The sequence below is a fragment of the Myodes glareolus genome, chromosome 5 (assembly GCF_982192425.1).
Source record: "Myodes glareolus chromosome 5, mMyoGla1.1, whole genome shotgun sequence".
Classification (NCBI taxonomy): domain Eukaryota; kingdom Metazoa; phylum Chordata; class Mammalia; order Rodentia; family Cricetidae; genus Myodes; species Myodes glareolus.
Window position 1 is genome coordinate 62,330,183 of NC_142030.1, and position 24,104 is coordinate 62,354,286.

Genomic DNA, 24,104 nt, shown 5'->3' on the forward strand with positions numbered 1-24,104 from the left:
TACAACCCCCAGGTGGCCGTGCGCGGAGGCGGCGCGCGCAGCAGGAGGGGCGGCCCATTCAAAGGCGGAAGGCCGAGGGTCACAGGACTTCCTGTTCGAACGCCAGCAAGTGGGCGGGACCCGCGTAGGCAGGGCGGTGGTTGAGTCGCTCGGGAGCTTTGTCAGTGGCGGGGGCGTGGCCCGCGCGGAGCTTGGTGTAGGGCGAGCGGAGAGGGACGTGGGTGACGCGTCTGCTTCCAGCTCAGCGGCGTGCGAGGTGTCGGGGCCCGGCCGGCCATTGGCTGTTGAGAGGCGAGTACGCGGCGGCCGTTGGTCGCTGGCAGCACGGAGCGAGAGCTCGAGCGGGCGGGGCGGGGATGGGGAGGCAGTGGCGGCGACGGCCGGAGGAGGCGGGCGCGGGCGAGCGGGCGGACCCAGAGGCGGCGGCGGCAGTCCCCGGAGCGTCCCTGTGAAGCGTCCCTGTCCGCTCTGCCGTGGGCCTTTCGGGGAGGCCGGTCGGGAGAAGAGCCGCCGCGGAGCCGCTCCCCTAGCGCCACAGCCCTTCGGACTCTCGGTCCCAGCCTCGCGCTCCTGCTCTGGCTCCTCCATCTTGGCCTCGGCAGTGACTGCTGCGGGGAGGATGTGCCGCCTCCTGGCAGGGGGAAGAAGGAGGAGAAGATGAAGAAGTACCGGCGGGCCTTGGCCCTGGTCTCCTGCCTTTCTCTCTGCTCGCTAGTCTGGTGAGTAGGGGCGACCTCGCGGGACTTTCCGTGGGCACGATAGGGGAGAGGGAGCAGGTCGGGTCACACCCCCAAGTCATCTTGGCTGTTGGGGGTTGCGGGTGCTCCTGCTCCCCAAGCAGGCGACACAGCGGCCACCCGGCTCCTCCTCTTGAGGTGATGGAGTTGTGTTTTGGAATTTGCAGAGTCGGACGAGGGGAGAAGGGAACAGAGGGGGGATCACTTGGTGCCATTGTACTCAGGTGCTCCCGCGCTGCGGATGGGGCAGTTTGGGTAGTGTTCAGAAAGCTGGCGAGCGAGTAACTCGGTTTTACTGGCAGTCATTTGCTTTCCTTATGAGGTCAGGGCATGGGCGAGTCAGGTGTGATGCGTTCCGGACCTGTGATTTTGAAAACGTGAGTCGGCATGAGGGTAAGAGTACCGTATAAACAGTTGTTCTTCTGGTCAGTTCTTGCGCAGTCTTGACCAGTGGTCCCATTGGGGCTGCTGTTCTTGAAGCACAGATCTTATGAAGCCCTTTTCTGGTTACCTTGATGGAGAAGGTATCACGGAGTGTCTACCGTAGTTTTCGGTCATGGCCTTTGATACTGGGAGAGTAAACTAATTTGCTACCTGTTCCGTTCTTTGTCTCTGAAACTTTAAGTTTGTTTTAAGCATATCCCTGGTTTCTGAGGAGCCGAAATAGCTTGTGAGCCAAAGGATTGCTAAAGGTGTTCTTGGGAAAGCCATTCTTTCTGTAGGAATTCCTGGGAGAATTCCTTCGGTCGGTGACCCAAAGGATGGCCTTTCTGTTGACGTGATTTTGTTTCTTACATTAAAATCTAGATAGACTTTCTTATTTAGCTTCTTTCTTCAAAGCACTAACAATAATTCCGTTTTTATGGGTGTGTAATGAAATCCAGGGACTCTGAAGTTTAGAGTTGTTGCTTATATAGAATAATATATTAGTAAGGGTGAAAAGAAATCTCTTGTCTGAGAAAATCTGACTGGAAGGGACTATATTTTGGAGAATAAAATGTTTGGTCTCCTGTTTGTCATTCTGAGCCCTTTAAATACTCCTTAACAGAAACAGGTATCTGAAACAGGTGTGGGGTTAGATAGCATTTTTTTAGAATTGATGAGCTGCTTCTCCTTGTGGCCATTTTTCCTCCTGTCATCCAGAAATTGTCTCCAAGTTGTTACCCACTTCTGTTTTGTAGAAGGAGTGTTGTATGTTCATATTATACTCAGTTTCTGGAGTTTACCTCCTTACCTTCTAGTATTACTCATTTTAGTTTGATCTTACACTGTCATCATTTGATAGATTGTGGTAAACCTTTCTGTTTTTGTCTTTCCTGCTTAGAGTATTATAGATTTACCTTAACAGAAAAACAAACCCGGCCTGTCCATCTCATTTATAATGGTTACATTTTTTTCTTTTGAACACTGTTAATCGTAATTCTTGAATAAGTAGGACAATGTATTCTAGGTGTGATCGTAGCATAGCTACAGAACAGCGGTGGTAGCAGTATTTGTCAGCCGTGCCAGGCATGTGGCATGCGTACATTTTAGCATCTTTGTCAGCACAGCCTACTCAGGCAGGTATTGTTAACTTCATTTTGTATTTTATAGATGAGTAAGTAGAGCGGCTGAGTTAAGCTTGTAACTGAGTAACATGGTTAAGGTTAAGCAGCGACTACATTCTGGAGCTTAGATTTGAACCTCTTTTGACTATAGGTTAAATAAGGTCTGTGTTATTAGACAGATATGGTACCATCACTTACTAGATACATCCACTCGAACATGTTATATAACTTCTTTGAACTTTAGTTATTGGAGTTTAAGTATGATAAAATTGATCCGTTCGTATCCAAGTTACTAGAAGTAAATGAGATAACACATAGGCCACTCTTTATAATAAACAGTAAGGACATTGTATTTATGTGCTTCAGTACAAAAGCATTCAAAGGTGTTTTTCTTAACGTCTACTGTGTAGTAAGCATTGTGACTCTTAAGAGTGAACAGTCCATCTTGTTTTCAGTACTGAAGCTATGTCCCGCGCTCGGCCTCGCCAGCAAGAACGACGCGGGGCACTTAGGATTCTTCTGCAGTAAAGCTTTAATGCGTCTTGAGAGGGAGAGCATCACCTTCCAAAGCGGAGACCCAGAATGAGGGGAACCCAGCCCTTATAAAGGAAACAGTCCTCGCTTCTGACGTGTCACTCTTGGATTGGTCCGCTGCCCATTATCCCAGATGATGAGTCGGAAGTAGGCAGGGACGCAGCAGTAGAGAGTTACCAAGCACAGGATTAAAGGCGTGTGCTACATCACCTTGAACTCACAGAGATCTGCCTGTCTCAGCCTCCCAGGCATTGGGACCAAAGGCGTGTACTACCACGCCTTGAGGTCACAGAGGTCAATCTGCCTCTGCCTCCCAGGCATCAGGACTGAAGGCGTGTACCACCACACCTTGAGGTCACAGAGGTCAATCTCTACCTTTGTCCCTTGAAGCAATGGAGAATGTGGTTGCGGCCCTCCACAAAGCTATAGTGGCCAAGAAGCCCCCTTGTTAGTTCCTACTGCTGCTGTAACAAATTACCAGGAATTCAGTGGCTTACCTGTAGTTATTTTATAGTTCTAGGGTATGTGTGTGCAGGAGTCCAAAATCAGTCTCCCTAGGCCAGAGTAGTTAAGGAGGAATAGCTGGTTCATCCTGGGGAATAGGGGATTCCCATTTCTTTACTTTAACTTTTAGGGGTTGCTTGTATTCTTTCTCATGTCTCACATCACTTCAACCTCTTTCTTCAGCCTTCAAAATCTGCTTATGACTCATCTTCTTGCCTCCTTTCTCTTGTAAGGACTTACTATATTGGATGTACTCTTGATCAAATCTAGGAGACTCTTCATGTCTCAGAACTCATAATTTGCTGAGGTCTTCAAAGTCTCTTACAATATAAAGAACAATGTTCAGATGCTGGAGATGCAGAACTGACAGTCATTGCCGTGGGAAGTTGATCATCTCACTGAAGTGGAAGATGTAATCCATGCCTTTGAATAGATGTTCTAATTAGTAAAACTGTTTATGTGCCTTTAAAATGTGTCTAATATTTTGTAAGTAATATGATAATAGTATATTATATATAATTACATAAGTTAGGTATTTAAGAAAGTTAAAAATTATTTTAATATTACTGTTTGTTTCCATTAAAGTTTTAATTTTCAATGAGAGCTGTATGATTGACTAGATTATATATCAAATGTAGATGAGGAGTGATTTATATTGGTTAGTCATCTTAGCCTTGCTATTTTCTTACTGGCTTATGCTTGTAATACTATGTTTGTTGACTGTTTTCTGAAAAAAAAATGTTGTAAGGGTTTATTTAGTTAAAAAAGATAAGATAATCCTTCAATCTTTCTAGCTGGACATATGTGTAAACCACAGTGAATCATGGTATGCTGGAGGTAAACCCCACTGCTTGTGAACTTTCATTCTTCCTTTGGATTTCTGGCTATAGGTCCTTTAGTTTTTGATATGTGTCTAGCTAGCCCTTAAGATCAATAAATCTGTACATCAATCTTAGTAAAGGCTTGTTTTTAAATAGTAACAGATCTCTCCTGTCCGGGCCTCAAAGGATGATCTTAGAAAAGCTAATATTTAGACCAATGAGAATAGCTTGACATTTAACCAACTCAGATATATTTGACAAAAACATAAAGGTACATAGAAAGGACATTAGAAGCATCAAGTGAAGAGTTTGTATTTTAGGGTATCCTTCCTGTTATTCTATCATAAATTATGCCTTTGGGTGAGTTATTTCTGTGAACCTCAGTTCTTGCCTATTTATATTTTCCAAGGTGAATAATTCAAAGTGAGAAACTTGTATTACAAGCAAAGGGAACTTTTTGTGAGGTTATCTAGAGTGTTTAGTAGGGATGTAGAAAAGTTTAAAAGGAATTTTAGAAGTAGGTTTTTGAAGAGATTTGATTACTGTGCAGGTGAACTCTTATTTTAACCAGATGATGAGCAAGTGAAGTAGGTTAAATGAGAACAAAAGAGGCAGGCCATATTGATATTTTAATTAGATTATTATCAGATATAAAATTGATTGGCTGACAGACTTTGGAGGTGGTAGGTCATTAATGGAGATACAGTAGGAGAGCGTTGGGAGCTGTGTAAATTAAGATTATGACCTTTCTTGTACTTAGACATATGTCAATCCAGTTTTCATGGATGGAAGAGGTATTTTTTTTCATTTTCCCCCATTGGGTTATTCTATTTCTGTATTCTTAATTTTTTCCTCTCATAATTTTTCCAACGTCTTATTTTTGTTAATATATGGGCAGAAAAAGAAGAAACATGAGCTATGTGTAAGCTTTTTCTCTTTTTTCTTAGTATAAACATTGAAAATTTCTGTTCTGTCTTTTACCTGAAAATTTTTATGAAAGATTGGGAAAAAATTGTGTAATCAGAGAATAGCATGTGGTGCTTGGAAGCTGTGTGGGGTCATTGTAAACAGTGCCAGATCCTTCATTGGAGCTGGATGAACTAGGTTGCTTTAGTGGGAATAGATCTGTGAAAGGTGGTACATCTTTATGAAAATCTGTAGCATCTGTGTCCAGACACAAAAAGGCAAATGAATCTTTAATGTACTTTGAATTATTTTTAGGAGCTGGAGATGTGGCTCATGTTGCCCTTTAAGGTTAGACATTTGAAGATGTTTTAGAATGTTAGTAGAAATAAGCTTGGCAGATAATAAAAAAAGAATCAAAGATATTAACACTTTATTTATCTTTGAGCATTATCATTTCATATTTGTTTGTGACTAGTAAATTATTCTTTCATGTCTCAAGCTGAGCAGAGAAATGAATCCAGTACATATAGTTAACGTTCTTATACTTCTAATGAAAAGGGAGATGCTTAGAAAAGTACTAAATTTGCTTTTTTGCCCTCTCAGGTCATCTTCAGTTATGAATATTATACATATAAATACAATATATATATACACTTACTTTGTAGCTTATTTATATATGGAAATAAATAAAACACCTTGCTTGAAGCAGTGATTTACACATTTCAAATTGTTCTTTTGTGCCAGCTATCTAACATATAGAGCAGAAAACACAGTTTTTACCTGCATTACCTATTTTGTTTTCAAGACCATATTATGAAGGGTTTTCACAAAGTATAATTCCACATGTCACAAGGGAATGGAAAATTGCTTTTGAGTATTTTCAGTATAAAAATACAATCCCTTGGGTTATACTTGTTTCATGAATGGAATGCTTTTTTGTTGTTGTTTTGTTTGCTTTTGAAGGACCTGTCTTCTCTTTTTGTGTGTTGGGTATAAAGCTTTTGGGTTTCCCAAGTGCTAGACAAGTACTCTACCTTGTTCTGCACCCCAACCCCATAACTTTGTTTTTTGTGATGAATTACTAGCTAAAGTGAATTTGTATTTTACATACAAGTAAAAGTGACACCTAGCTTTATTTATCAATGTTTTATAATGTTGACAGGGATCTTAGGTACTTAAACTGATTTTGTATCTTGTACTAAGTGCTATTTTTATGTATGTTCTGATTCATTCCCTCTGGGTACTTTGGTAGCTTATTAAATAAAATAGGAAAATAGGAAAGGCTATAGATTAGTTTTGTTGTTGTTGTTCTGAGACAGGTTTCTCTTTGTAACAGCACTAGCTGCCTTGGAATTAGCTCTTGTAAAGCAGACTGACCTCGAACTCACAGAGATCATCCTGCTTCTGCCTCCCAAGACTGGGATTAAAGGCGTGCGCCACCACTACCTGACTAAGGCTATATACTAGGATTTAGAATATTTCACATTTTTTCACAAATTTATTTAAAGTAATTCTTTGTTAGCTACAATATATTTGGTACAGAGAAGGAAACAGCAAGTGTGGGACTTGAGCCTTGTGCACAAGTTACTTGTCAGAATACAGGTAGATAGTTGTATTAGAGTAGTGGAAAGGGTCTGGTATTCATTTTATGATCATTGCAACTCTTGTGAAATATACAGTCTTTTAGTATGGACATTTTCATTTAAAGATGGAGAAGGAAGACACATAGACATTAAGCAACTTGGCCAAGTTTTCTCACAGCTAATTTGGGGTGGATCCAGAATCCAGGTAGCTATGAGTTGTGAGCCTGTGTTCTCTTAACTGTCATTTTCTGCCTCTGTGCCAGTAGAAACTGGGACTAGTTTCTTTACCACCTTTTTTTGCAGACAGATTTCTTATTGAAATGGTGCCTGGATGAGCCAAGAAAGGATTTAAGAGCAGAAGTTAACCATCTGAAACTCTTTTGAAAAGCACACTTTCCAGCTGGGTGGGTGGTGGCACATGCCTTTAATCCCAGCACTTGGGATGCAGAGGCAGGAGGATCTCTCTGAGTTCGAGGCTAGCCTGGTTAGAGCAAGTTCCAAAACAGCCAGAGCTGTTACACAGAGAAACCTTGTCTTTAAAAAACAAAAATAGAAAGAAAAAAATACACTTTCCTAGGATTCCTACCTCATGGGTATTTTTGTTTTTGTATTCAATTTAATGTTACTGGATTAAAAAAAACTCAGCTATTTTTATACAGCCAACGTTCTAGAAATATGATTAGAATGCTAATGATTCGTTCAAAAAGCTAAGTTTCATAGTAGTTATTAAATGTAAAAAATAGGACTGGAGTTGCTAGGAAGGGTTGAATGTATGTGCCAGTTATAAACTCTCCTGTGTGAACAGGTGTTTATGAGCTGAAATAAGATGCTCTGATGATGCTAATGTGAATTATGGCTAAATCTGTATGTATGTGTTTCACTGCCTGCAGTGAGCAGGTGGTATTTGTCTCGGGGAAAGAGTATGGGTAAATTGATAATGAATGGATAGAAGTGGTAATGCAGCTAAGCCTAAGGAAAAATGGCAGATATATTTGTGAGATTATGATAAATTTTATAAGTAAAGCCAAAGAGCTAGATGATAAATATCCAACAAGGCAAATTATTTTGAGAAGATTTTTTATTTTTTGAAATTGTTGTGCTAGGTGTGTTTCAGAAGAGAGACTTAACAAGAACAGGTACTTTGAAGCCGAGTAATTGAGTAATTGAGTTTGCCACAGCAAGAATGAAGAAAGTAAGTGTATTAAGCACACATTTTATGGAAGTAAATGATCTGGATATGTTGTTGTGAAGCTGACCAATAGTGCAACTGTAGAGTGAAAGACACAGCATTAAGCTAGTATTCAAAAGAACTGTCATAGTTTGTCTCCTACCTGCTCTTGTTGAGCACTCCTGTCTGTTACTCATCTCACCGTCAGCAGATCTACCAAAGCTCCTCTGCATTCTTTGTAGGAGTCTGCCAGACAAGAAAAGGTAGTTTATTGAAACATGTAGATGAGAACATAAATCCTTATATCTTAAATTATGAATTTATGAAATAGGTTCAAAGAGAGAGAGAAAAATGTGTTTTTTGTTGGTGGTGTACAAAAAGAAATGGAAGAGTTAATAAAAGATTGAAAGAGGAATGATCTGTTAGTTGGAGGGGAATGGACTATCTAAGCCCAGAATTGTGTAAGACTTAAAAATGCAGGCCTGAGAGATAAAAGACTGGAGTTGTCTTCATAGAGGAAATTATTTTTAAAGCAGAGTGTTTGACTTTTGAAACAGAGAACTGAGCTTCTTAGATAATAAGAGTCAAAAAATGACAAAGAAAGAGCCTTGAAGACCTGGCATGCTGCTGCCTTCCTGTAATCCCAGCACTTGGCAGGAGGGCGGGTAGGCAATTCAAGGCCGGTCTGTTAGGTGGAGAACAGTAGAAGGATAGAAAGGAGGAAACTGGAAACAAAGATGGAAAGACCTTTAAGATCACTTTGTCAACAGTTAGTGTCTGATAAGGTTGGAAAGTTTGAAAGCAAAAACACCTTGTTTTTTAAGAGGGAAGTGTTGAGAAACTTTTGGGAATTGAAAAAGATGATGTTTGGGAAGTGGCAGACATGCTTACTTACATATTTGTTTGGTAATCTGAAAGAAAAAGAATTCTTAGAATATTTATAATAAAAAAGTTAATGGCTACTGTAACCTTACACTTTTTATTTTAATTTTTAAAAAGGATTTATTAAATTTTGTATATATGTGCATGTCTCAGTGTGGGTATGTGCAGTGTGAATGCAGTTGTATATGGAGACCAGAAGAGGACATGGGATTCGCTAGATTTAGAGACTGTTGTAGCTATGCAACTTGAGTTTTGGGAACTGAACTCTGGTACTCATCAAGAGTAGTATGTACTCTTAACCACCTAGCCATCTCTCTAGCTCGCATACTTCTGATATTTATCAGTCCCTTAATGAAATTATTTTAAATGTTTGCCTTAGGATGAAAATTTGAAGACTTAGTCCCGAACCTACTTTTGAGGCTTAACTTTTTATTGTTCTATGTGTAGATTTCTGTTTTGTCCAGACTATACTATTACCCTGGCACTAATTTATTTGGGAACTTTAATTTGTATTTTGAACTGAAATTACTATAGAAAAAGCACTGTGTTTTGAATTTTATAGGATAAATACATCTTGCATAATTTCTTAAAATATGCTATTTTAACTATGATTAGTGTCTAATTATTTCCAGCAGCTAAAAGAAAAATTTTATTGGAAAAATTAGTAATGGTAGATTAAGATATAAGACATTGCATACCTTGCTCAGTGCTTCTTCATGATGGATCACTGAAATTATAGATCAATCTTTAGTCATCAATCATTGAGTATATTTGATATATGGAGTATAGTGATTTGAGAAAATCCAAGACCAGTTCTATCTGAGTGATGGCTAGTAATTTAATTATCTGAACTTCTAAATTGAGAGGTTTGATTATCAGCAAGCAATGGAACAGAGTTTTCTCAGCTAGACTGAAAGGAGAAGGGACACATTGTGCTCTTACCTACGAAGAGACTAAGAGACCAAGCAGAAACAAAGCAGTTTTTAAAGAACCCCATATACATATATACATACATACCTATATGTGTATGTATTTTAAAATTTTAAAGCCAAGCATTTGAAAGAAAAAAGGTTTGTGCCTATTAAGCAAAGACTCTGGAAGCCAAATGACAGTTTGGAACTATTTCATCACCAGTGTTTAACCAGAATGACTTCCGTGTTATTTACTCATTTCTCATAAGTCTTGTATTACTTCATAGAACTTTGTGGTTAAAAAAAACTTAAGTAGTGATATTAAAGAATAAAACCTGTATTTTTCACTGTTAACTTGAACCATCCTGCCCTAAATGAATGGCCAGCACTGTATTCCTGTATGAAGAATGAGGTGTGAATTTGGTATTGGAAGCGTTCTTTAGCATGAGTGTTAACTACTGTTCTACATAGTGTAGATGATTAGATTCCTTTACATGCTTCGAATAGTTTAGGTATTTAGTTCTTGTATGGTTATGGCTATATAAATGCTGTTCACAGCCAATTCATGTTGTATAATCTTATAGTTCCCCTTTCCCTATCATCTTCCCAGAAGTACTGACATGCTTTTATTAAATTTGCTTTTCTTTTTCTTTAAGTACAAAATCTTTCCAGTTACAGTGTATACTTGAGACTTTCAAAGACTGATCATTCGGTATGAATTTCACCTGTCAGGCTCGTGACCTTCTGATAACTTTCCATCTAGATTGGTTCCCCTGCGTTCCTTGCTGTCGTCCTGAAGCTTCTCTTTCTAGACACAGAAGATAGAGTCCCTTTGATCCTTCTATCTCAATACCATATTGCTGTAATGTAGCTTCATAGGTCTAATCAGTCCTTACATGCATTAGAACTGTCTTTACTAGCGCTAGCCTACTTTTATTTTTTCAAAAGTTATCCATCCTTGTAGTTTCTGGATGTGGTTTTAAAATCTACCTTATATGTCAATATTTTGAATTGTGTTAAAATGACATTTTTTCAACTAAAGCAGTTGTCTTAATATTGGTAATCTCAAATAGTTTGATTTAATAGTTTTCATGTTAAGTCTTTATCTTTTACTTATTGCAAATAAGAACTTATATAACATTTTATAACTAGGAATGTTAATTTTTATATCTAAGTTGTAATAGTTAATTCCTTTATATTTTACACTTAATATGAACTCATCTGTATGTGATAAACTCATTATTTGTAACTCATAATAATTTTAGTATTACTTTTCCACTTTGTTACTTTTGTTTAAAATTGAAAATAGATTCCCCCCCCCCCCCATACAGTATTTCTGGTTACGGTTTTCTCTTCCTTTTTGTCTTTCCCAACTCTGTACCCACTCAGTTCCACCCCTTTTCTTTCTCTTTCTCATTAGAATACAAACGGACTTCTAAAAAAATAATAATAATATAAAGTGAAAACAAGCAAACCAGAATAGAATGAAACATAAAATGGACTGGGTAGTGATGGCGCACACCTTTAATCCCAGGACTCAGGAAACAGACAGGCTCAAAAAAAAAAAAAAGATAATTTTTAAAAAAGGAAAAAGAGCCAAAGAGAAAAAACACAAGAAACATATGCAGACACATATACACACAGTGAGAAATCCCAGCAAGATTAATATATACATAGAAGACTGTAAGAGGAAAAAAAACAGTAATGCCCAGACAAAGCTTTCCAAGACAAGAAGCTTCCAAAAATGCCATTGAGTTCATTTTGTGTTGACTATCTGCTGATGGGCTTGGAGTCTGTCTGTCCTGAAGCGTTGTTTTTATACCCAGTAAGACTCCATTGGAGAAAACTCAAATTTCCCTTGGAAGTGATTATCAGTTGGAGATAGCTTCTGGGTTAGGGATGGGAGCTTGTGTTGGCTTGTGTTCACTTCCCCTCTCAGTGCTGGGACCCCATCTGGCTTAGACCTGTGCAGGCCCTGTGCTTGCTGCTACAGTCTCTGAGTTCATATGAGCATCAGTCCTTCTGGTGTGTAGAAAGCCTTGTATCCTTGATGTCCTCCATCCTCTCTGGCTCTTACAATCCTTCTACCTCCTCTGCTGAACGATTCCCTGAGCTCTGAAGGGAGAGATTTGATGGAGGTCTCTCATTTAGAGCTGAGTATTCCAAGATCTCTGGCTCATTCACTGTTACATTGTCCTGTTGTGGGATTTTTTTTCTTAATCTTTATAGCTTATGATACTAGTGATAGTAGATAGTAATGCTGGTCTTGTTTCATGGATTATTTTTGTTTTTTTTAATACTAACTTTCTATTATATGGCATATATGTTCATATACTGTATGTGTGTGCTTTTCATTTGAAGAATCTTTATAGCTGTGTAAGTTTATCCAGGTGTCTTTTAGTGGGAATGGTGATGATCCTAGGTATGCATTACAAATAAAATAGATTTATGTCTCAACCAGTTTTGACAGTCTGCTTTCTAATTTATCTTAATTTAGAATGAAAGTAACTTAAATACTAGGCTAAAAATTTGGTAGAGATTTTTCTGTTTCATTGTTATGAAAAATTCCTGAGATAATTTTCACATTAAGATAGCTCAGAGATGTTTGTGTATTTATTTTTGTTGATTGTTTTGAGCTAAATCATAAAGTATTCTATTCCTCCTTTACTATATTGGTAGAGAATTTTTTTGCTTTAGAAGAGCTGTATTTTATTTCATAATATTATTAACCTGTAGTATTTGTACTTACACAGTTTCTGTTACTTCTGGCTGTCAGAATTCTTTATGTGAAAATAATTATAAGTTTTACTTCCATGCTTGAATAATTGATGCAGGTTTTAGAGTTATCTTTAAGTATTTGCAAATGTCTTTGACATCTGGACACTTTCTCAGGAGGCTAACTCTGATAACTTTCTGTACCTGCTGTGAAAATTATCAGATGCTGCTTTTGTGAGGTTGTTTTTATTGCACTCTCTAGAAATTTATGTATTACTTGACAGTGATAGCAATAGAATTATTAGCTTTTTCCCTACTAAGGTAGTCATACTCTAAAATTGTGTTCTTGAGATTAGAATAAGAACTTGTTTTTCATTGCCTCAGGTTGTAGTCCATAAGAAGTATATGTTAATAATTTTCTTTCTCTGTTGTTCATTGTTGCTGGTGGTTGGTGTCTGCAGGCTTCCTAGTTGGCATGTGTGCTGTAAAGAGAGTTCTTCAGCTTCAGCATCGTATTATTCTCAAGACGACAATTGTGCATTAGAAAGTGAAGACACACAGTCCCAGAGAAAGGTATCTTAAATGGAATTGACAGTCTTGCTTTCTAAGACTGTCTTAATTTAGAATGAAAGTAACTTGAGGCTACAAATTTGTTGGGAATTTCTGTTTAATTGTTATGAGGAGCTACCAAGGTAATTTTGACATTATGATAGCTCAGAGATATTTGTGTATTAATTTTTGTTGCTTGTATTTCAGATTTTGGTAACATACCATGTTCTACAGTAGGGAATAAGAATGATGTATATTCAATAAGATTGCTCTTTTGTTGCTAAAGAGAAATAAACTTTTATAAATTAAAAGCTATCAGAAGTAAGTAATTGGAGAAGTTGCAGTTGGAGGCTTTGTAGTTCCTTAGAAATAATTAGGAACAGTGAATAGATTTAAAACACCTGATAGTTTTGAAATCATTTATAACTTTACTATTTCAAATGATAAAGGTAAATATTGACTTGTATTTGTCTTTTGCATCCAATTTTGTGTATTTTGAATTACAGAAGTAGCTAAGGCTAACTATAAAACAATCATCTTTGTATCCCCAAAGGAACTTTAGTTTACTGCTTGTTGTGAATGTTCAGGTGTTTTCCTGTGGGTATAGATATACATTTAAATAGGAACACAAATTAATATTTTCATTTCCATTGAGATAACAGAAATGTTCCACGAAGTGATTTCTTTCCTTTTTCAAGGTATATCCTCATGATCTTTGATCGTTTACTGTTTCTTCATAATGGCTACATTTTCATTTTATTAATTAGATACATGAGAATATATTTTTTTTTCATGGATTTTTGTGTCTTTCCTTACCTTGCTTGCATGTATACCTATATAGACATGTTAAGCATATGTATTAGGATTTTTTTTTGTTTACATATTTGGAAGTTTGAGATCTGATAATATAGATTAGATTATTTAATTTTTTGAGTTGTATTGAATTTATTTCGGGGATGAATGATGTAAACTTTTTGAAAATTTGTTTGAATCTTTAAAAACAAAACATAAAATTTTATGCTTTTATTCACAGTCAATAAAACTTGTCTCTAACTTCTTTGATATATTTAAATACAAAATGTTATAAAATGAATTAAGTAAACATTAAGTGAGGAAAATTTCTTTCAGGAAACATTTCAATATTTTGTATGTGTAGATAAGCTCAGCTTTAAAAAGGTGAATATAACTTTCCTTTTATGAAATGTATATCCTAGGAAACATTTAAAGGCATAGGTGTAGAAAATATCAATGAGCATATCAAAAGAGAGGTGAAACAAAAACATGTATATTCCATGTAATTATGAAAGTTTTACTTTGTGTCTGATACATGCTACTTCGTGATGTTTATTAAGCAACCAAATGAGGTTCTTAAATTCACATTTTATATTTTAAGTGTGGTGGCAAGGATAGGGATAGAAGGAGATAGAAAATAAACATGTAAATATAGTTGAGAGTCAAATGCATAGAAGACTGGTTCTGTAGCAAAGAAGGAGATAGTTTTGATGACTTTTTTTTAAATAAAATAATTTTATCAGTCATTTCTTTGTCATAATGTAGGATGAAAGAAAGGAACCTAGTAATGCTGAATTATCAGGAAAATTGAATTCATATTTACCTATTCTTCCGGAAGAAAATAAATTAAAAGATGACTACACTGTGGATGTACAAGTAAGCTTTATATTGCTTTTGCTTTTTATAATATACTTTTGTGGTCTTTTTGTATAGGATTGGATGCCTTTGTTTGGTCTTTCTTTACTCTAAATTACCGTATAGCAGAATGTAAAATTAGCAATAGTAATAGTAGTACTTGTAATAGTAGTACTGATTCTGAGAAAATGTAAAATTACAGATTTAATAATACATATGATTGTTTTCTTAGAAGTAAAATTTGAGTGCAAGCATTCTTCCTTCATTCTATTATTTGACACATAAATATATTCTGATTTTTAGGTGCCATAGTTTTTTTTCTGACTTCCTTTATTTTACAACAGTAGTTGTATGTAGAAGAACACAGAGCATTTTTGATGTCAGTATTTAAATTTTTATATAGGATGCAAAGTTAAAAGAATAGATTAAGGTAAAACGTTTTGCCCCTTTTCTTCAGATGATTATTTTCTATTTTATGCATCAGAATTAATGGAAGATATTAAAAACCTGAATAAATATACTGTAAACCTAGTAGAATGCTGATACATCTGGAAACCATTTAATTCAACAGTAGTTGAAAAAGAACTAAGGATATTTGATTTGTAGACAGAAAGATTAAGAAAAAAAACCAAAACATCTTACAGATTAAAAAACATGTTCAACACAGTATGAGGGAGTTTCATTTTGTTAGCTTTTGGAAAATATCTGCCAAATATTTATTCACAGACTAAAAAACTGCCATTTGTTGCCCTTCAATTACATAAATATTTTTGAAGCATCTAGAATAGCAGTTTTCAACCTGTAGTTTGCAATATTCACAGGGATCACAAATCAGATATTTTTATTAAAATTCATAATAGTAGCAAAATTACAGTTGTAAAGTATCAACAATATAGTTTTATAGTTTGGAATCACCACAACATGAGGAGCTGTATTAAAGGTTCACAGCTTTAGAAAGGTTGAGAATCATGCTCTAGAAGCTTTTTTCTCAAATCCTTTGAAATTTTACTGTTAAGTACAAAATACATGTTGAATTTTAAGGACTTGGATTAAAAAATATAAAATAACTTCAGGAAATTTTGAGTATATGCTGAAATAATGCAGTATTTGATGATGTCCTTTCCTAAAGACTTCCTACCTTAAGGAATAAACCAGTATTATTTGTGAAAATTTCTCTGCTACTAATTCTCCAAATGATCACACACATTTTAACCTGTTACACTGTCTAATGACTTCTTTTTGTTTCCATACTGGCTCACCTATTTGACAAGGCCTACATCATCTAGTCTGTAATAGTTGATAGTTTTCCTCTTTCCTTGAACTTGATATGAATTCTTCTCACTTGTTATTCTTTGTTAAACCTTTAAATGCATTGTGTGCAATTAAATTAAAGTCAAAAGAATGTTTTCCTTTTTTAATGCATTTAATATTATAATTGAAAACAGGAGGGAGACAATAGCAGTTGAGCCATTATAGATGTTGTGATAAGACTGAGTAGGGAATAGTGGAAATAGAAAGGATAGGAACCAGCTAGTTCTATTGTAGCGGTTTTGGGGGGGCTGATAAAGGTTTTCAGATATGAGAAGCGTTGATCGATTTCTGTTTGGGAGGGGTGAATGACCTAGAACATTCTAGACTGAAAGAAAAGCAAATTATTTATTGCATTGTAATACTTGTGCATATTATATATTGTTATTTAACTGATAAACATTTTTCCATAAATTTTTAGGGATATGGTTACTGTATCATACCATTTTATATTTACATAGGGTTCTTTAGTTACTGCTAGTGTTCATTAATTAAGTAGAAGTGGAATTACTTGTAGGACCTGATATAAAATAGGAAGAAAGGAGAATGGGCAAGCAGTGCCTGCTGTATGAAAAATGCACATGTTCTGTATTAGAATGACAAATTTATAATAATAAATAATAAATTTTTTAGGGTAGTAATGTTGGAAGAAAGGATTTTGTGTGTGTGCAAGTTTTTATTTGGTAATTTTCTTTTTTAGTTCTGGAGAATTAAATCTAGGATTCCAGGTCTCATGTATATTAAGCACTTACCATTGGACTAAATACCCTTAGATTGTGAACATTATATAGTCATTTCTCAGCCTTCTGTGAGCTTTTGTCCATCAAAAAATGTGATTAATCTTAACATTTAATAAAACCTTTAATAAAACAGAACGTGGAAACAACAAAGTTAAGTCCACCTGTGGTTGACTCACTCCCTACGGTTGATTTACATGAAGATTCTTCCAGTGTAGTTGTGGGCAGTGAAGACATTGAAAATAGCTCCAGCTCATCTACCTCAGAAACAACTCCAGTCTCAAAGCTTGAGTAAGTCTTTATGAAGAGAAAGTTGGTTTGGGAGAGAAGCAAAAACAACAATTTAGAAATATTCCATAATAGGACACCTTAATATACTCAAGGTTGATATTTGTGCTAAATAACAGATAAGATATATAGTATCTGTGTCTAATTTGCGTGTATTGAGTGTAATCTTAATAGTGAGCTTATTTATTTAGCTGAGTAAATGAAAAAAATCGATTATGGCCCAGCCATGAATCTCTACAAGGCACAGGTTCTACTCAGGAGAATGTATGAGTTTGTTTTTTTGTGTAATCTGTGTAGTTATTCAAAAATCAAATGTCAGTTCATTTATTATTACTAGTTTTCCAGTAATAGTTTGGTTTTTGTGTGACTAGTTATCTTTTTTTTTTTTTTTTTTTTTATAATTTTGTTCATTTTGATTTTTTTTTTTTTTAAAGATTTTATTTATTTATTATGTATACAACATTCTGCCTCCATGTGTGCCCGCAGGCCAGAAGAGGGCACCAGATCTCATTACGGATGGTTGTGAGCCACCATGTGGGTGCTGGGAATTGAACTCAGGTCCTCTGGAAGAACAGTCGGTGCTCTTAACTGCTGAGCCATCTCTCCAGCCCTAGTTATCTTTTTCTAACTTAATAATATTTGGAATATTTAAGCTTAAAAGTTATCTTTAGTAGATCAGTTTTGTGCTTCTGAGTTCCTTCCAGCTGTAATGCAGAGAGCAAAGCCAAACACAATCTCTTAATATTACGTTATGTATTTACTCTATCATAAGAATTAACAATAGTTAAGTAAAAGAATGCTTAAGAACAAATGTTATTTATTGCCACTTTAAAAAATTCTTTATACTGCTGCAAGTTGGTTGTTAGTGGGCTGGTGAAGTTGTGCACAAAGATAGTGCCAGTTTGGAATAAATGTTGCTTAGTTAAGGAAAAGGGTACAGAAAGCATGTTGAGAAAAAACTAGATGCTATTTCAGAAACAATTTAAGACCAGGATACTGTTTATGTAAACAGTATGTTCTTAATTCTTCCATATTGTTAAGAAGGATTGTGAATTACAAGTAAGGCAGGGGAAAGTACTGAAATATTGTCACAGTTCTTTCAAAAGTAAAATTGTAAAAGTGCAGTAAAACTTTAGCAGAATGGCCTGAGATAATTGGTAGTTTTGCTGTATGTAACACTGTTAATCTATTTATAGATTCAGTATGAACAGAAATCGAATGTTAGAGAAGATATCCTTAGAAAAATAACTTAAGATCTTATCTTTTATTAGACTACATACTAATTTAATGTTGTGTTTTAAAATTCACTAATGTTTTAGAACTAGGTACACTCACAGATGGTTGGTTATACATGATTTAAAATAAAAAGCCCCCCAAAAAATAAAAAATAAAAAATAAAAAAAATAAAAAGCCCAGGCTGGCCTTGGGCTCTCAGTCCTCTTTTAGCCTTCTAGGTACTAGGATTAAAAGCATGTGCCATTGTGTCCAATTTAAAAATAATTTTTGAAAACATTTCATAGATCCACAAAGCATTCTTCTTTTGGAGACTTAGGTTATGTTTCGGTGCCACTATTAGAATTTTAAACTTGCATTAAGTCAATTAAATTATTGGATTATCGTTTTTTCTTTCCTCTTTTAGTGAAATAGAAAAATCTGGTACTTTATCTCTAGCCAAGCCTGGTGAAGCGGAGCAGTCTGAAGTTGACTGTGAAGCTGGTGAGGCTCCTGATGCAGATGCTTCAGTTGAACAGCCTGCTTTTGTCAGTCCGCCTGAAAGGTGAGTGTAAGCATTTTAGTATGATTCTTTTGTAGTTTTCATTTTGTTTTTTTTTTTATCATGACTGCATCTTATTGTGTAGACCACTGGAACTTAATGTAACTCAGGTGGGCCTCACATACAGGATACTCCTGGCTCAGCCTTCCAGATGCTGGGACTCCAGGCCTGTACCACCACATCTGATTGTGATAGGATTCTATAATAACTACTATTACAACTGGAATTTTGATAATCATAATTGTATAAAACTTTTTATCCAGCTAAAATATATTTATCTTTTGCTTTTAAATAGCCTTGTTGGCCAGCATATAGAAAATGTGTCATCTTCACATGGCAAAGAAAAAATAACAAAATCAGAATTCGAATCAAAAGTTTCAGTGAGTGAACAAGATGGCGATGATCCAAAGTCTGTGCTGAATGCTTCAGTTACTTTAAAAAATGAGGTGAGTTATAACCTTTACTGTCTCCATCCATTATGTAATATACTTTAGTGGAATCTTGAAAAAAATTGCTAACTATATTTGATTTAAGATTAGAGATATTATGCATAAAACTGATATGAACTCTGCTTCCATATATAGCATATAGTTACTTTATGATCTGACTAGTTTTTACATATATAAGTGTTCTGGTATAGATTCTCTTGGGTTTTATATATAATTACACAATTTTCTGCCCACCATCTCAGCTATTTGGGGCCATATAAGTAAAGTCCTTACTTAAGCAATGTTTTAGAACTATAATAGATGCACGACCATTAAATTGAGAATATCATTTAATTCAGTAAGGGCAAATGCATGCTTCTTAGCTAGAATATTTTAAGGGTACATTTTTTTGTTACTTATGTGCAAGTTGCAACTAGATTTTAAACTTCAGTCTTGAAACATTATTCTTACAGTAAAGAGGGACTTTATATCACAGTGAAGCAGTTGTCTTTTACTCTTCCTGAAGTCCACTTTAACTTGCAGAGAAGAGCCAAGTAAAAAAGTTCCTTAGGAACTGTTACCCAGCAACTTAGGTTCCCCTGTACCAAACACTCATTTTCATTTATTCCATTTAATTTGGGATGTCCTATTCATTTTAGTGAATTTTCATTTAAACTTCCTAACCTATATTTCAGAGCTTTATACTATCGATAGGACTAGATGTGTCTGTCTGTGGTGCTTCCTGGAAACCCAAGAACTCAGTTTTCTGTAGTCCAGGTTCTTAAAAGAACTCACTTTAATTATTTCAGTGGAACCATATCATCTCTTAAAGGTTCTTTTGTCAAATATCACACCCCTCAAATAGGCAAACATTAAAAATGTCTCCTTTGGAGCTCTTTCAGTATCAAATATGAATTGAAGCTTCCCAGCCAGCTCTGTCCTAAATTTACTTGTTTTCAACTAGTAGCCAACCCACAGTATCTAAGGCCTTAGATTGTGAACTTGTGCTAATAAACAAAAGAATGAAATCTTAATTAAATGTATAATTACCTCCTGAACAAATTAGTATCCCAGAAAGAGTGTCAGAAATAACACATGAGTATCCAATTCAGAATAATTCTGCCCAACTAAATTCGTGTGAGCCACTTGGGTTTCCAATGAAAGCAGTTCTTTGCAGCAACTGTTATTTAAAAGATTTGCCGGATATTGACACCATTAGACACATAGTGTTTTAGAAAGTGGTTCCATTTGTAGACAGTGCATTAGAAATTGATTTTATGGTTTCGTTAGATCTGTTAGTTGGTGAAAGGAACTTTGTTACCCAGAATTCAAAGAATGTACATGCTTTTTTGTTTTTGTTTTGGGTGCTTTACCATCTCAGCCGAGTAACTTTTTATAATTACTTAATTATTTACCAGAGCTAGTTTTCTAAAATAGACTTTGTTAATAAGCACATTGTTTTTCTTGTTGTTGTTGTTGTTGATGTTTTTGTGATACCCAAATGGTTAAAACATGACATGACTAGGTAAGTAAATTACTCTGCTTTAAGAGTGTGCCCTTTCTTGATTATAGCTTCTCATCAGACCATGCTATCATGCATTTGGTGATTTTATAATTTTTTATTTGAGGACTTTGGAACAGAATGTTCTGACATTCTTGCCTTTATATGAATTTTTACTCGGTTTTGACATTGGGATTTGTCTCTTGTGCTTCTGGATTATTCTGTTACAATTATTCAATTGAGGAATATTTAAGTTTCTGTTTTTCTTATATTAGAAGTAATGTTGCAGTGTGCAATTACGCACGTTAAAAAAAATAACATACAAGCATTTTTACTGACGATGCACAGAAATGTGAATTGGTGGGTATATATATTTTGCAAATATTGTTTTTAAGATTCCTTCAGCAATCTGATAGATTCCCCATGATGCATTAGATAAGTCACACTTTGCCAAGACTGTCACACTGTAACCGCCATCAGATTGGTATGATTTGTGTGTCTGATTTTATTAGCTTTTCATGATTATTTTTATGATTGTATTTTCCTTTTGCTGAATTTGTTGCTTCTATTCCTTCTGCTGCTTATTGATTTTCAGTCGTTCTTTACATGCATTTATTTGTTGGTTGAAAATAGTATAAATCACTCTTGAGGGCTTGTTTCATGCAACTTATTGGCATAATATTATTTTTAATTTTTGTATAACCAGTGCATGGAGTTTTTAAAAGTGCATTTCATACATCCATTTTTTGTTGTTGTTGTTAAACCCTTTTGCTAGCATGAGATATCAACACATTGTTTGTGTGTTCTTTTAAAGTATAATAATCTTGGGGCTTTTAAAATAATATTTTAAAATTACTTTAAAATTTTTGTGTCTATAATACTTGTTACTTTTTCTAAAAACTATGTTACATCTAAAATTACTCCTTTAATAAGTAGGTGTGTACATCTTAGATTTATTTGAAGGTGATTGTATTGCAAGTAAATATGTATGTATATGTATTGAAAAAGAAATATTACTCATTCAAAATATATTTTTTTGAATAGAAATATTTTTTGAAAAATTTTGAAAATATATTTCTATTCCATTCAAAAGAAATATAATGTATTTTTGAATGAGTAATGAATTTGCTTAGGACATAGAATTCTGTTTATTTTTTAAAATAAATTATGTTTATGTCACTAACATATAAAGGAATGTATTTTGTAATGCTTGAAGTTTCATTTCTTTTATATGAACTTGAATTTTTAAGTAAATTAATATTTCATGTTAAAATAGTTTTCATTACAAAAATTAAACTTTAATTTACTGTTAGAGAAACATTTGTGCCTACACTCATTATTTATTAATCTTTTTCAAAGATTAAAGTTTGTTGTTTTTGTTTTTGTTTTGTTTTGGCGTTTTGGCATTTCTTTCAGAGCTCTGATTATACAAAGTCAGGAGAAACTGACCCTGCACCTGTCACAAGTCCCAAAGATCCAGAAGATATACCAACATTTGATGAATGGAAGAAGAAAGTTATGGAAGTAGAAAAAGAAAAAAGTAAGGAAGCACTGGGATTTGATTAACTTTTGTCTAATTTTTTAATTATTTGAGGGAGTGGTTTCAACATGCTTTTTTCTAAAAACTTCATCAGAGAGATTCACCACATTGCTGCTGATTACCTGCCATTTACTGGTAGTGTACAGTTTTACTCTTAATTAAATTCTATTCTTAGAGATTATTCACTGATAGTAAAATAAGAAAGAATAATGATATCACTCCCAATTTATGGGAAAATAGCCTTGATTGAGGAAAGTATGGTCAGAAAGCTTTAAATGTTTTGTATAAAAATTCTGAGTTAAGAATTCTTGATGTTGGTGTTAGAAGTAGAAAAGGTAAAGCATAAAAAAGGACGGCTTTATTCTCATGGATGATCTTCATTTTATGCTCTTAGACATATCTCAGAGCATAATGTGAATTTTTGTAGTTTATTACAAATACGTTAAAGCACTTTGAATTACTAGTTTGTTAGTTTTGAGATAGGGCCTCTATGTGACCTTGGTCTGCCTTGAGCTAACAGTGAAGTACAAGCTGGCTTCACACTTATAGCAGTCCTCTTTGCATGGCATCCCAAATGCTGGGATTGCACGCATATGCCACTATACTTGGTTTGAGTTTTCTCATTTATTTTAAAGCTGTATTTCTAAGAGTTAAAACCTGTTCATTTCTGGAAAGCAGCCAGTTTATTACTTTTGAGATCATTGTTTTGCTTGGGGGATATTTTCAATCATAATCATTATATATATGTTTATAATGAGGTTTGTCTACAGGTCAGTCATTGCATCCATCTTCTAATGGAGGTCCACATGCTACCAAAAAGGTCCAGAAAAATAGAAATAATTATGCCTCAGTAGAATGTGGTGCCAAAATTTTGGCAGCTAATCCGGAAGCCAAGGTATTTAAAGTCTATAAGTTTTTTAAAAAGAAAATACAAGAAACTAGCAACTTTATTAAAAATAGACATTTATGATAACTATCTTGATGTGAGTTATTTTACAACTTTACTAATTAATCCATTATGCTTTTAAATACTTTATAATTTCATTTTTGGTTATATTGGTTAATAACATTGTACCTTTAAAAGTATCTTTAATAACCTTATGTAACTTTTAAAATAGTTCATAAAAAGTTATTTTTCCTTTATAATAACAGACATTGTAAGTTTCAGAATTATAATTGATATAAGGCTAATTTAATGCTATAGCCTTAGTGGAAAATTTTAACCATTTAGTTAATTTTTTTTCTCCTTATGTATTCCATCATGTGCTTATATTAAAAGTCTAAAATACAGGAATCTCACAAAATTTTAGAATTAAAATATTTTAAACTGTTTTTCTTTGATATATTTTGTCTTGAAACAGAGCACATCTGCTATTCTTATAGAAAATATGGACCTTTATATGTTGAATCCTTGCAGCACTAAAATTTGGTAAGTAATATAAAATTTTACAAAGTGTATTTTATATGTGTGAATTTTTTATTGGGGTAAGATTTTTATATTTCTTTAATTTAGTGAGCATTTATGATTGATCAGTATTGATATCACTTCCAAATTGAGAACAAACTGCTTTTCCTTTTAAGGAGGTAACAAAAGTGCTAACAGTGACAGGCCTGATCAAAAGTACTGTTGGAGTTTACTAGAAAGAGATAGAAAACTGAAGGAGAAATTCTTGGAAGAGTGTAATTCCTTTGCTGAATCTTGAAGGACACATAGACAATGGTAGATGACTGGATGACTATATAGAAGCAATTTAGTAGTGGCAAAAATAATAGTAAAATTATATATGACAAAAAATAGCTATAATTATGTTGAGGCCAGAGCATTAGTCTAGCTACAATCAGACCATTTGGTGCTGTATGTATGTACTCAAGTTTGACAATGTGCACCCCCCCACCGTGTGTGTGTGTGTGTGTGTGTATGTGTGTCTTTCTCTCAGGGTCTTTGTGGGCATACATGTTTGCTCTGGATGGAGACCTGGTATGTTTTCTTTATTCATTCTCTACTTTATATATTGAGGCAGGGT

At 34.9% G+C, this 24,104-nt stretch overlaps 1 protein-coding gene across 5 annotated transcripts in view; it reads left to right on the forward strand.

Annotated features, from left to right (window-relative positions):
• Positions 1-385: 385 nt before the first annotated feature.
• The window catches only part of Suco (SUN domain containing ossification factor), a 60,669-nt gene continuing 36,950 nt past the window's right edge, over positions 386-24,104 (forward strand). For 2 of the 5 annotated variants that reach the window (XR_007229327.3, XM_048421649.3), the window contains exons 1-9: positions 513-719; positions 12,770-12,881; positions 14,415-14,525; positions 16,686-16,840; positions 18,477-18,614; positions 18,907-19,057; positions 21,957-22,080; positions 22,839-22,975; positions 23,442-23,509. Coding sequence is in view for 4 of the 5 variants with exons in the window: in XM_048421649.3 (XP_048277606.2) it covers positions 658-719; positions 12,770-12,881; positions 14,415-14,525; positions 16,686-16,840; positions 18,477-18,614; positions 18,907-19,057; positions 21,957-22,080; positions 22,839-22,975; positions 23,442-23,509 (1,058 nt within the window). In the remaining variant the exon portion in view is untranslated. Of the gene's footprint in view, positions 720-12,769; positions 12,882-14,414; positions 14,526-16,685; positions 16,841-18,476; positions 18,615-18,906; positions 19,058-21,956; positions 22,081-22,838; positions 22,976-23,441; positions 23,510-24,104 lie in introns of all 5 variants that reach the window. The other 3 variants (XM_048421647.3, XM_048421652.3, XM_048421648.3) reach the window with 3 other exon arrangements.